Source organism: Phaethon aethereus (genome assembly GCF_964289735.1).
Source record: "Phaethon aethereus genome assembly, chromosome: 1".
Lineage (NCBI taxonomy): Eukaryota > Metazoa > Chordata > Aves > Phaethontiformes > Phaethontidae > Phaethon > Phaethon aethereus.
In genome coordinates, this window is record NC_138575.1 from 114718889 (window position 1) to 114733065 (window position 14177).

Consider the following 14177-nt stretch of genomic DNA (forward strand, 5'->3'; position numbering starts at 1 on the left):
GGAATGCTGAGATTAATCAAAAAGGGGTTGAGAAGACCTGCTGGGGAAAAACTGCTATAAACTTGAGAAGGGACTGGGGATACACAGGAAACTTGGTTCCAGCTTAAATGAATAAGACTAACTATGGGAAGAGACATTCCTTCGCTATAACAATGTATTTACTTAAATTTTAAAATCGTAGTGTCTTGATGTTCTTTCCTAGCATCTGGAAACATGATCCTGTGGTGAGGGAGCTTGAATGGCTTCACTGGTGCTGAATGAGCCAGGACTCCAGTTTCATATGGTGTTTGCTGGAATTATAACTAATGCTGGTTGGCATGGTTGGAAGGTAAATTAAATGCGTTTTCAGGCTTGATAACTCTTGTGTGTATTTGTAGGTATATAAATGAGATGACTTCTTGAAAGTGTTTATCCTTTTCAAATTGCTTAGTAGTTCCAGCAAAAGCCACTTAAATGTTGTAGGGGATTTCTGAAATCCTTATCTCAAATTGTGGACCAGAATGGTTGTGTGGGTATGGGGGAGCGTGTGTTTCTTGTTTCTCCTAGTTTCCCAACTCTGTTGCATTTCAGGGCTGTTTTCTATGGTTGGTGTAAATCAGTCTCTAGTACTATTGACTTCAGAGGAACATGCCAGTTTGCACTGCGTACCTAAGCCTTCTTTTGTAAATTTAATAATCATTCTAAGACAATTTCTCTAGGAATTGGCACAGGCAAGTGTTTTGCTGAATTGTTACACCTAGTAATGCAACTGGAAATCTGTTTCTTCAGATCGTTGCTGTTGTGTGTGATGTGAGGTGGGCAGGACTGCAGTGGCAAGGTGCTTCTACTCCCACAGCCTATTTTCATGGTCTTTTGAAACATGATGGGACTAGACACAAGTCGTCAACATCTTGATGCATCTTAAAATAAGGAACAGCTGAAGCAGCTATAGGCTTGCGCTGCGTTTACCAGCTGTCTTTGAGCCGCTGCTGAGTTGCTGTGGAAACCAGTGTTGAGCAGGATTGGGAGAGGGCTGGAAAATAGGCTTTTTTGTGAGAGTCTAACTAGTTTAAAACCCCATCCCCCGTTTTCAGAAGCTTCCCCTGAATTGCCATGGAGACAACAAGAGCAGCAGAGTCTTGTAAAAGTGAGAGCTGTAAATATTTATTTGGTTAATAGCATATGCTTTCTGGATTGTCTTGCTGTTGGAATAAACGCCATCCTACATTGAACCTTTGCAAGCTGTGAATTCCTCTCTTCTGTGTGAGTAGAAAAAGAGGCGGGGGAAAAAAATACTTTGGAGGGAACTGAATTTTACATTTTGATTATTAATTATATAAAAATTCATTATAAATTTATTTTTTTCCCAGAATTTCCCACAGCATCTCATGCAGTAATCTTTCAGTGTTGGGACTGCTGAAAGCACTTAGGAGACTGTTCAGTTTATCTAGAATTGTTGTGCTTTGGTGTTCAGTTTCTTTGGAAAGGCTGACCTAAATAATCTCTTCCTTTCTTGTCCTGTGCCACCTGATTTTTATTCCCTACTTTCTCCTCTAGAAGCACTTCCAGTTTTGTGTTTCCAGGGCCAGCTGTCCTTGGGGCTCTGCTCTGACATGAATCATTAACGTGATCTTAAACTCTTAGGACTACTACCGATAACTTTAGATAATTGGCTCTGAAAACTTCTGTCTCTATTACTTTCAAGATTTTTTTTTTTTTTTTTTTTTTTTTTGCTTAAGTTGAAAGTTAAGAATAAAGGCACCATCAGCTGGTGTGCTAGCCTTCCAGATGGCACTAAACAGTACGCACAAAGCCGGGGATTAACTCTTTCTTAGGTTGGCGTTATAAATGAAAACCTCTTTACTCATCTGCTTTGTAGTTGAGGCATTTAACATGAGAACAACTGTCCCCTGTGAGACTGAGAGCTCCTCAGATCATCCAATACCAGCTTTTAATACAGGTAGCAACCCTGCTCTTAGTCACTTTCTGGCAAAGCTACTCTTCTCCTGTTTAAGCAACTCCTGGCTGGATAAAAGTGCAGTTCTGCATTCTGTTTCTCATATGACTTCCATTACAAAGGCAGAGTCACTGAACCTGATTAAAACCTACTTTCTGTAACAGATGAGTGTGAAGGATGGTTTTTTATTTTTATGTTACATCTAAATAAAATAGTGGGGCTTTTTTGTATTGGGCTCTAGACCTCTGGATGTTTTAGTAAAAGTAAGCAGTAAATCCAAGAAAAACCATCTGAACTTGAGCAGCTTGGCCATTTAAACTGACATTTTTTAGCCAAAGTTTTGGTGGTTTTTGTTTGAAACAACCTATTGTCAGGTCTTTCTGTTTGGAGGAACCACCCTAAAGTACACTTTAGGGTGACACCTTGCTTTGTTGCAATAGAGGTCCTGCAGGCAGGATAACTTAAAACTTCACTGCTTTGTCTTGCTTGAGTATCTGTAGATAACTTTTTTAAATTTGACTGTTTTTGCTCTTAATTTGAGATCTTTTATTAAAAAAAGGTGAAGAGAGTATCTGCTGACTTCCCAGCAAGACACTTAAAGTATGTGTCATATATCTAACCAACCTACCATCTGGATGCTGGCCTGGTTATCAGCTTCAAATGTGTAGTGCTGCTCAAGAGAGTAGACCAGAGTAGAGGATTACTCCATGTGCATGGCTCTGAGCCTGGGCTGAAAGGGGGAAAATGCCTTTGGGTTTTGGGGAAATTTTTTTGGTTTCACTGGGGGTGGAGGGGGAAAGTCAGTTTTTGGTGTGTGAGATACTCAGCTGTAGGGATGGAATTTTAATTTTGTAATAGCTGCTCTTCCAAACGAGAAGCCAAATCAAATACTGGATTTAGCTGTTTTCTTCCCCTGCCCCCACTGCCCCAGCTCTCCTCTTGCTCCAAAAACCTAGTCCACTTCTGCATGAATAAAAAATTTGTCAGGAGTTAGGAGAGGACTGGTATAAAAGGAGGGGAGGGAAAGCTAGCAGGTATCTATGTGCACATGTTGTGGTTCATTACAAGGCTTTTCATGAGATTATTAATAAATCTCCTTACAGAAAAGGCACGGCCTACAGCATAGAAGTTAAGCTGCGTTTCACTGCCAGTAAGCTTTTATTCGCAGCATCCCCCTATTCTTTGAACCTTCTGAGTATCTAAAAACCTGCTGCTTCTGCTGTATCTCTGTTATTCCTGAGTCAAGACCAAGATACTGCATTTCTAGTACTGTCTAAGGAGTGAAAATAACTAGCCGTATTTTTTTTTTTTTCCCTGATGCCTGAAACACTACCAGCACAGATAAACTAGAACAACTTCTTTGTAGTGCCAGGAAACCAGCGCTGCATCTGCTTGTATCGAGGAACAGTTTTCTTTATAGCAGTTTTCTTTATAGATGTAAGGACTAAAAACTTAACTTCTTTGTTAAAAGCAGTTTCTTCAAGCTGCTAGAAAAACCCTTCTCATTTGCCACTGACGTAGGGATAGCATATGGATATGTAGTGTAGGACCCCTAGGTTTTCTTCCTTGATTAAAAACATCTGCAAGGTCTATGTCCTAATTAGCCAGTTAAGAGTGTTGAAAATCTTGCCACGTATTTCACAGCATGTTAAGCTATTCTCAGGAGCTGTATGGGTTACCACCAGGTCTGGGAGAGTTGCAGCAGCTCCTGGGTCTGAACAACTAAAACTTGCTGTATTTACGTCTAGCAGTTTCCAAAACATGACAGAAATGCTGCTGGCAGCTACCACGTAAGTGAAGGGGTGGCAGAGAAGCTCTTTAAATTCCTTTTGTGTTTTAGACCCCTTTAGCTGGTCAGCCAGAAAAATGTGCCTTCTCTCTTGGATTACCATCCTTTATGCAGTCACACTATGTCTATTAAAATACAAACTCGCTCTCCACATCTGGGCTTAGATGGGCTTATTATTCCCACCCTGCAGACCTTTAGGTTACTGTCTTATATATACTGAAGACATGCAGGGTTGGCTTTTTGGGCAGAGTTTATCCAATTCACGAAGTAAATCCTGTTCTATCATTGTTCTTTAAGATTCAAGAAATTTTGTAGCTCAAGATAAACGAAAGACTGAAATTGAGCTGGTGCTTCATTTTTTCCATGATGTGGGATGATTTTTTTTTCTAGCCCTTGTCCAAAATTTAAAGTCTTAATGCCACGTTTATGTTATGTTTACTTAATGAAGCTGGGTTTGCTCCAGTTATTTCAGGCTACATTTGGGTGCCTAAATCACCGATTTTGGAGATTGGTTAAGGACTTTGGCCAACACAGGAGACTCCTGCTGAGGCTGTGAATACTCCTAGTCTCTCTCTGGCATGTTTGCTGGAGGTTAGTATTCACCAAGCAGAACTGATGGAAGATGAAGGCTGCTTAAACACTGACCACTGACAGCAATGTGTCTGGGACAAGTGGTGGGTCTGAGCCCTGGCTGCCTGTTGTTAACTGTTGGCGTTAATGTAGTCTAGCCTGCCAATGCCACCGTGAGCAGAGTTGGTAGCCTTTTGGCTGTAATGACCACATCTTGGACTACTAAGAAGAATGGGAGTTAGATTTTTTTTTTGTTTTGGTTTGGTTTTTTTTGGTGATTCACAACTAATTCTGTCCAAAGGTAGATAGCTTCTCCTCCCCTTTCCCTGTTCAGGGACTATGTAATCTATGGACTACTTCTCTTAGGAAAAAATATGGCAACAGGAGACCCAAAGCAGATGTGAGTGTTTAAATGACGTGACTGTGCAAAACTCTAGGTATCGTTTGAGTACCTCACGGTGGGTAGTTACGTAGCTGAGAAGTCTGCATCAGCATCTAAGCATGTTGTTGATGGTTTATCCTGAGGTGGTCATGTGTCTGAAGGATGCTAACACCAAACAGATGTCTGGTTTCCTATTCTCTTTCAGGGACTTCAGTAAGAGAACTAGCTTCATTATTGCTTTATTCTTGGGACATTGGACTTCCTAAACTTAAAGTATCCTCTGAAATCCTTTGTTTAAGCTTTGCTGCAGACCACCTGCTATTTAGAACTTGGCAAAACAAATACCACAAGACTCTCTTTTTTTTCTCTTGTACTTATAACTTTGTTTTGATTCTGTTCTCATGTAATTTCCTCCAGGCATACTGTTTCCTTTGATTTGGTTTGACTAATATGCTTTTCCTTAATGATTCCTCCAGCTAGGAGTATTGCTTTACAGCTGTGTGAGTGATTATCAAATGGAAAGTGTGTATTTTGGGTTTTTACTTCTAAACAAATGAAGTTACTGACACATAAGAGTAGGGTTTTTTTCAGTCTGTATAAAATGTTTGGACAAAAAGTTTACTGGTACATTAATATGTCACCTTTTCATTATTGCTCTTTATATTGTGAATTAAAATCCAAAGCTTAAATCTTGGATTCTGAATAATTGGAGGAGGCATTTCTGAAAGGATATTTTAAGGAAGAGATGCTCTAGATTTAATGAGCTCTTCTGTCTTTCTGCATCATCAGAATCTATAACGGTTTTAATTCGGTCAGCTACCTCTGTACCACCTTAAGTTCGGACTTACTGCTTTTTGAAGAGGGTCATGTATATGTGTGGCTTGTGTGTGTGAGGAGGAGGGCTGTGTGTATGTTGAACTCCTTCCTTTTTTCGGACATATTTTGTACTTACTGCATAATAGGATCTTCATGTATACTATAAATCACTTGATGCAACAGGAAATATGGAGACTTTGTGCAATTGCAAGCTCTCAATACAAAGTACGCGAGATAGTTTTGTGGTAACTTCCACAGTGAGAAGTACGTACCATGATCCTGCCCCAGAAGTCATAAAATACGTTTTCTTATCGTGGCTTCTAGCTTATGAATACTAGACTGTGAATATGAGCTGCGTCACATCTGTATTAAAGAGGAGGAGAGAAATTTCCAGGTCCATGAAACAGTGAATGTCATACGTAGTGAATTGCATGTGTTTGAGCTGTTTTGTGTGTGGACAGAGAAGGTTGATGTGCCAGTAATTTATAAATGGCTTTACCCACACACTGAGGTCCTAGAAATGCTTCCTGCCTAAGTGTTAGCAAGTGTTAGCTGCTGCCAGCCTCAGAACAAAATGCTCTTCACCATCATGAACCCATGAAGGAAGATGTTTTTTCAAAAGATAAAAGTGATTTGTTATCTATTAGCATATAGGATCGGCGGGGGGGGGGGGGGGGCGGGTATTGTTTTAGAAACAGCATGGTTTGGGTAAAAGTCAAAAGCTAATTTTCTTTCCATAAATCTAAATAGGGCTTAATAGGTTAAAAGGAAAATTACTTCAGGCTTTATTCTAGACCAAGCTTAGATGAAAACAAGGAGATGGTCTCTATGTGGACATGCAGGAGTAACGGTTACTTTGGGAGGTGCTGGAGAAGCGGTTCCCTCCTCTGGTTTCAGCAGGGTGTGGGGGGGGTCATTTCGGGGGTTTTTTATTTCTTTTTTTAAAGTCCAACAGGGAAGTTTCCTTTCTCGATGGAGTGGAAAAAATTTTCAAGTGCTATTTGTAATACAAATATTTTTTGCTATTTCAGTATTCTAAGGGTATGTAAATGGCATTGCTGGAATTGTCATCTTCACTTACTTATTTCTGTATTATAAACTTCTGCTGTAACTATTTTGGGGTAACGCAAAGGTGACGATAAAATTGAAACACGTTAAGGACAGCATAGTTGCACACAAATCTGGATCTTTTCGTAATGTGCAGATACAAAAAATTCACTTTATGTTGCCAAGTGTGACGATATGTTCTCTTAGAAACAAGAAGTGTTGGACAAACATTTGGAAGGGGGGAAGGGGATGGTGAGATCTCTAGAAATCAGCAGCTCTGAAGAGTGACACCAGAGCATGGGGTGCAGCTGCCCAGGCACTGGTGGGGGGCTGCAGGGTGGCCTCTGCGAGGAGAGGCCGGGGCTGCCCCGCGCCGGACCCACCGCAGGGCCCGGCTCAGCCCCACAGCCACGATGGCGGCACCTCGGGGGGGAAAGGCTGTGTAAAGAAGAGCAAAACAGTGCCTGTCAGTAAGGGGTGAGAGGGAAAAGTGTGAGAAACAGCTCTGCGAGCCCCTAGGGGAGAGGGGGAGGACCCCCGGCAGCCCATGGAGAACCACAGTGGAGCGGGTACTGCCCTGCAGCCTGTGGAGGATCATGCTGGAGCCTATATTCACACCGCAGCCCGTGCGGGATCCCACACTGGAGTAGTGGATACGCTTTGAAGGAAGCTGAAGTGCGTGGAGGATCCACGTTGGAGCGGGCTCCTGACAGTAACTGTGGCCCATGGAGAGGGGCCCACACTGGAGCAGGGGAAACATGTGTGGAGGAGGGAGCGGCGGAGGGGAGCTGTTACAGACTCGCCACAGCCCTGGTTCCCCACAAGCCCTGCACTCACCCTATTTTTAACTGGCAATAAATTTAATCAGTTTTCCCTAAGATGAGTCTGTTTTACCTGTGGTGGTAATTGCTAAGTGACCTCCCTGTCTTTCTCTTGACCCATGAGCTTTTTAATTTTATTTCGTCCCCTGTTATGTTGAGGAGTGGAAGTGAGAGAGCGGCTGGGTGGGTGTCCGGCAGCTGACCAAGGTCAGCCCACCACAACAGGATACAGTTAATAAGGAACTGAACTTCTGCTACAGTGCCAGGGACTCAAATACCTATCCTGACTGTTGCTCCATGACTCGCAGGGGCAATGGTTATAGATACTGATAGAACCGCAATCTGTATTTTTAAATGATGCTGAAAAAAACTAGGAAATTATGGAGGGAAAGGGCAAGGGCCAAAGGAACAGTTTGGATGAAGAATTCCCTCTGTAGTGCCAGGCTTGAACAATAAAGAATGATCTTTAATTGAGAAGAAAACCATGATGGTGTGTGGGACCAGTACTGTTTAATATCTTCAACAATGACATAAACAGGGGGATTGAGTGTACCCTCACCATGTTTGCAGATGACACGAAGCTGAGTGGTGTGGTTGACATGCCTGAAGGGTGGGATGCCACCCAGAGGGACCTGGACAAGCTCAAGAAGTGGACCTGTGTGATCCTCATGAGGTTCAACAAGGCCAAGTGCAGGGTCCTGCACGTGGGCCGGGGCAATCCTCTATATCAGTACAGGCTGAGGGATGAATGGATTGAGAGCAGCCCTGCTGAGAAGGACTTGGGGGTAGTGGTGGGTGAAAAGCTGGACATGAGCCGGCAATGTGCGCTCAACCCAGAAGGCCAACCATATCCTGGGCTGCATCCAGAGAAGCGAGGCCAGCAGGTTGAGGAAGGTGATTCTGCCCCTCTACTCCGTGCTGGTGAGACCCCACCTGGAGTCCTGCACCCAGCTCTGGAGCTCTCAGCACAGGAAAGACATGGACCTGCTGGAGCGGGTCCAGAGGAGGGCCACAAAAATGATCAGAGGGATGGAACACCTCTCCTGTGAGGACAGGCTGAGAGAGTTGGGGTTGTTCAGCCTGGAGAAGAGAAAGCTCTGGGGAGATGTTATTACAACCTGCCAGTACTTAAAGGGGCCTTGTAAGAAAGATGGGGACAAACGTTTTATCAGGGCCTGTTGGGATAGAACAAGGGGTAATGGCTTTAAACTAAAAGAGGGTAGATTTCAACAAGATCTGAGGAATAAATTTTTCACGATGAGGGTGGTCAAACCCTGGCACAGGCTGCCCAGAGAGGTGGTAGATGCCCCATCCCTGGCAACATTCCAGGTCAGGTTGGACGGGGCTCTGAGCAATCTGATCTCGTTGAAGATGTCCCTGCTCACTGCAGGGGGGTTGGGCTAGATGACCTTTAAAGGTCCCTTCTAACCCAAACCATTCTATGATTCTCTGATGGTACCTTCATACAAAGAAAACTGCATGCTAACTCAGAGCTGTGAGAAACCATAGCTGAAAGCCCAAATGGACTCACTCAATTGAGAAATAAGGCACATGCTTCAATGGAAAGTAATCAACTGTCAAAAGAAAAAAATAAGAAGCAAAGGATTCTAGATCTGCGCGTGTCTTCAGATCAAGACTGGATATCCGTCTGCTAGGTTGTATGCAACTCTTCCCCCATTAGGCTGGGGAAAGGGAAATTAATTCTTTGGGGATGAACAAAGGAGGTCTGTGTGCATGAGCAAGATAAATAGCAAGATTAGACTAAAAGGAGTGAAGCAAGACCAGTTTATATCAGTTAAAGAACATTATGCTCTTAAACAGGCTTGTTTCTAAATATTGTTGATGGGGAGAGAGGCTCAGTTCTTGTTCCTAGCCTTTGTAGCAATTCTTCAGTTGGCTGACGTGGATGGAGGAAATGCACAGCGTTAAGGAGTGTCCATGCTGTCTTCAAAACTGGTCCTAAACCCAAGGGAACTTGAGATGCTTTTGGAAAAAAAAAGCTAATGTAAACCTGTGTGAAGAACTGTATTTAGCTGTTCTTAAGCACTTGTTAGACTTGTAGCCTGCTATGGAATAACCAGAATAACTGTGACTGACTCTTGGGCCTTGCAGGAACACTTTTGAATTGTGAGGGAACACAGTGGAGTCCTTTCCTGGGAGGAGAGCCACTCTTAAGAGAGGATGTATAGTGAGGTGCAGTGGGGGAGGAGATAGCTGGGTGAGGGTTGATGTAGGGCTAGTGGTTATTTCACCTGTTCTCTCTGGAATTTCAGTATTCCTGATACAAGAGATATCCAAGAATGTATGGTGGTTTGTGGTTTTTTTTTCCTGTTTTATATAAAACTATAGAAATGTTGACTAATGTTTTCCTTCTCATTCCAACAAGAATTTGAGGTAACTGCCAATTACTGCACATGTTTTTTTACCCTGTAGAAATTGTACATGGTGTTCTTCAGTAAACATGCCTGCCTTGTAGTAGGAATACAATGGAAAATACACTTACGGATTAATAGAAGTCTCCCCACTTAGAAACAGACTGAGACATTATCCCAGTATAAAACAAAGTCTACTGTTTATATAGAACTTCTCACATGTAAATATTATCATGCTACTGTAAAAGAGAAATATTACTATTTTTTACAGGTGCCAGGGCATGGAGAGGAAAAGATGAAGTGTTCAAGGCCACCCACATGGCCAGCCCTGGTATAACTCTTAGTCCTGTGCTCTCTCTAGTAGATGATATCTAATCTGTCCAGTGTAAGGAGGTTTTGAAAGTACTGCTTGTAGCTGCTGAAGCACATATGAAATTACAAGTGTTTATTGCTGAGTTGTCTCTCTTCTTCTGTCCCCTTGCAGGTCATAAAGTGTCTGGAATTTCCATTGAAACGGATAACAAGAATGTAAAAGCAGAGGAGTTTAAGGGTACAGTATGGGCATTGCTGTGATTATTTTTAATATATACACAACACATGCAAGCTATGTGTGCAAAAGCTGTGCAGCTGTTGTCTTCCTCTTTTCTGAGGAGTCCTGCTCCTACTCTCTCTCTTGACTCTGTGTAATCTTGGTCTTGGCCCCATTTTCTCTTACTTGGTGTGGGGTTGGACTAGATGCTCCCCAGGTGTCCTTTTCAACCTTAACTATTCTGTGATTCTGTGACTTGTTTGTCAGTCCTGGTAGCTGACACTAACTTCTGCCTGGTTTCCTTCCACCTAAAATGCTGGGAACTGATAGAAATGAGAAGCATTAGTTATCTTACAAGACAGAGTGAGGAACTAGAGAGAGAACAACTGTAAGTCAGCTAATTGACAGTAACTATAATTTAATGGCTATTTTTAATTGTCAGTAACTATAATGGCTACTTACATATTTTAATATATTGTATAAATATATATATTATTTTTTATAATTTTTGTACATATATATATATGCCACATGTAAAATGACAAATTACTTCCAGTAACGTGCTGGAGAGGTTAAGGAGGCAGGGAGGAAAACACGATGTTTGCTCAGTAGATGAGAAAGGGATCATAGCAGTGTGTGAGAGGTTTGTGGGTTATGTGGGGTTTTTTGTTTGTTTTTTTCTTTGCATTTAGTTGGAATGGAGAGAGATGGGAATTTGGGAATTGAAAGAACGGTTTGCTGAGATTTAGGCTTTATTCATTTGTTTGAGGTAATAATCAAATATTTTGGTGGTATCTAAAGCTGTCAGCTGGGCTCCTGTCAAGTATTCTTGTCCCATTTGAGGAAGAAAAACTTAATACACTTAGAGCTCAGGACAGGCAAGAGGAGAGAGAAGTTCTTCAGGTAATATTGAAGCTTGATTCGCTTCTCTCTTTTTATATGATATATGGCTTGCACTTTGTTCTTTTGTTATTTGTATGATAGAGTGATATCAGTTTAACACAGCTCAGATGCCATGCTGAGTTCTTTTTGTGTAGCAGCACTAAGGGAATGGCAGGGGCTGATAGACATAGCTGTTCGACTGAATGTAGCTGATCTAAAATGCATTTTTATTTTCTCCTCCAAATGCTGTTACAGTAGAGGAGGGTGGTTCTTCACTGGAGCAGGCTCCCTAGGAAAGTGGTCACGGCACCGAGCCTGTCAGAGTTCAAGGAGCGTCTGGATGACACTCTTAGTGGTATGGTTTAGTTTTACGTAGTCCTGTGAGGAGCAGGGAGTTGGACTCGATGAGCCTTATGAGTCCCTTCCAACTTGAGATATTCTATAATCAAATGATAGCCTCCAGACCAGATGTAAATCCAAATTAAACATTGTCTAGACCTCTCCAAGATCCCAGAAGGTTCTTCCAGGCCTGGCAGAGCCTGTGTTGACACACAGCATCCTGTGGGCCTACCTTAATGCAAGTCAAGTCGACCTTTTCTGGAAAATACCTCTCGCTGACTCTGTTAGTGTGGGGGGGAAAAAATGTGAGAGGGGAACTGTAACTAAGGAGGGTTTCATTATGTTGTCTCTGTTCTGTGTGCACTCCATTTCTTCCATTCTGGTCTCTGAGTAAGATTAGTGAGAGGGCATCAGTGCTAGCTTTTTCTGGAATGAAAAAGTGTGGCATACAAGAAGGGGGCAGCTCATTCAAGACGGAGGTGACTTGTTCGGCTGAGGACACTTCAACTGAGCTGTCTCTGTGTCAGCTAACATAGACCAACTCATGAGACCAGCCAGCTGTCACAAAGTCAGTAGCAAAAGCAAGCTGAGCTTGAATGATGGTTTTTCTTTGTTAGAAGAATAAAAAAAAATGGAAAGGAAACTTTAGCAAATCTTAAGGTTCAGGAAGCCTCCACCCATCCACTCAACCTGAAGTCAGGAACTTCGGGCTTCCTGAGTGCACAGCATGTTTTTCGAAGCGGCCAGTGCATGTGTAACATGTTTCTGGCAAAGAATGCCCTCCTGCCTCAATTTTTCTTTCAAGTCTGGACATTTTTTCCTCTGTGAGAGATCACCAAGGCTACCAGTCTGGCCCCTTGGAAGCTTTTTGTTTCTCTACAGAACAGACCTGGGAAATCAGACTCCAAAGGGTGAGCGGGTAGATCTGTCAGTAGCTCTTAATTGCCCTTCAGCCTTATTTGCTGAGACTGGAAACAAGGGTGCTGGTTAATGTAGGTTGAGTAGTGGATATTTGTCTCCTGAAACTAGACAGGCATTGCCAAAATTATAAAGGCCTTTGATCCATGATACTCTGACCTATATTGGAAGACGAGCAGTTTAAAGGGGCAAGATCAATATTGTATTTGTTTCTTTCACAGAATTTTCTGGAAGACAATAAATTTTACTTTGTTAATAGAGTTGGAGCCAGTCAGATGTGTGGTTGGATTCTTTCCTCTGATACTGTCTCTCAACAATTCTTATTAATATCTTGACTTGAGAGTCATTTACTGGAGGGGAAAAAAAAAAATCCAGCATGCTGTTCCACAGAGAGTGGAACTACTGAAACACTTAGTTTGTCCCAATAACTCACCTATACAGTTTGTCGTGTTTTCTCTCCCTCTTCAGTTCCCCCCATAACAACTACAGACTTGACCATAGACCACAATTACTACGATACAAGCTATATATTAGTGATGGGAGGAAAAAAGAATGGTTGAGTTCCCAGTATGACCTGTTCCTTATTAGGAGCACTAATTTTGGTTTGTTTTCTACCCAGTTATGGCAACTTTAGCAGAATTCAGTAACTCTTGAAAGCTCAGCTTCTGCGTGATCCTTGGTTGGTATACATAAGTCAGGGAAACTTGAGTGGACAGACAGAAAGGTGAACCTTGTTTTCTTGAGAACCCAAGAAAAATAAGAGGTAACAGCCAATGTGTTATGAGCAGTAGCTGCCTCCAGCAGCTCCGGGGCCTGGGGGTTCCTCCTGTGTGGCCACTGGAGCCCAGCCCAGTGTGCCTGGAGACCTGAATCTTTGTCCCAGGCTGGTGGACACAGCTGCTGCTTTCCCATTTCCAAGTTCAACCAGTAGCAAGGCAGTGTGTGTATCCCGGAGGTGTGCATGCAGGTGCACACCCACACATACAGACACACATTACACTGACACCACCAGCCCTCCTCAGACAAGATGCTGCCTTCAACAGCACCCACATATAACATTGCCTGGGCTCACATAAAGCATTCAGTGTAGACAGCCAAGCTGCCTTCCTCCCGTCTGGCTGGTAGAGGTTGGAGGTCAATGGTGAAAGCCCTCATGTGACACTTTCTAGACTCAGGAGCACACGCACATTCATGGATCCCCGGAGTACCAGCGCAGCCCCTCTGCCCACTCACTGCCCCTGCCTTGACCCTGGGCTTCCTGCTCACTAGCTCACCCAGCTTGAGGTTTGCTAGTGAATTGTACACGCCTCCAGGCACACCAGGTTTGGGGAAAATGCAAACACTCCACACACACACCTCCAGCAGCCAGCACCATAAGCCCAGGGGTGCCTGCACCTCCAGTGTGACCCCCAGTTGCTGGCCTTAAATTCACTCAAGCCACCCCTCTCTGCCCCAATAGCTGGCATTCCAGGCACACATGCTTAGATATTCATGAAGATCTTTGAGACATTGACACAGAGACCCTCCTCATTCATGCCAGTCACCGACACCACAGACCCATCAGTTTGGTGACTGATGGTCTCTGTCACTGACTCTGTTAGTCCTTGTCTGTCATGTTTGTGTTGCTGTGGTTTTGTGTGTCAGTGCCCCCTTTACCTATTATCACCTTTGCATCAAAAAGGTCCTTGATTGGGTAACATTAATGAAGCAGATTCTTACCTTCCACATACCCTTATGGTAACCAATGTGAAATTGTAATTAAGTTACTTAGGAGAA

The 14177-nt window shown here is 43.0% G+C and overlaps 1 protein-coding gene across 1 annotated transcript in view; it reads left to right on the forward strand.

Annotated features, from left to right (window-relative positions):
- JAM2 (junctional adhesion molecule 2) overlaps positions 1-14177 on the forward strand; it is a gene marked incomplete at both ends in the record, with an annotated part of 39670 nt that overhangs the window by 15175 nt on the left and 10318 nt on the right. Inside the window, one exon of the mRNA XM_082014270.1 lies at positions 10218-10283. Within this exon, the coding sequence (XP_081870396.1) occupies positions 10218-10283 (66 nt within the window). The remainder of the gene's footprint in view (positions 1-10217; positions 10284-14177) is intronic.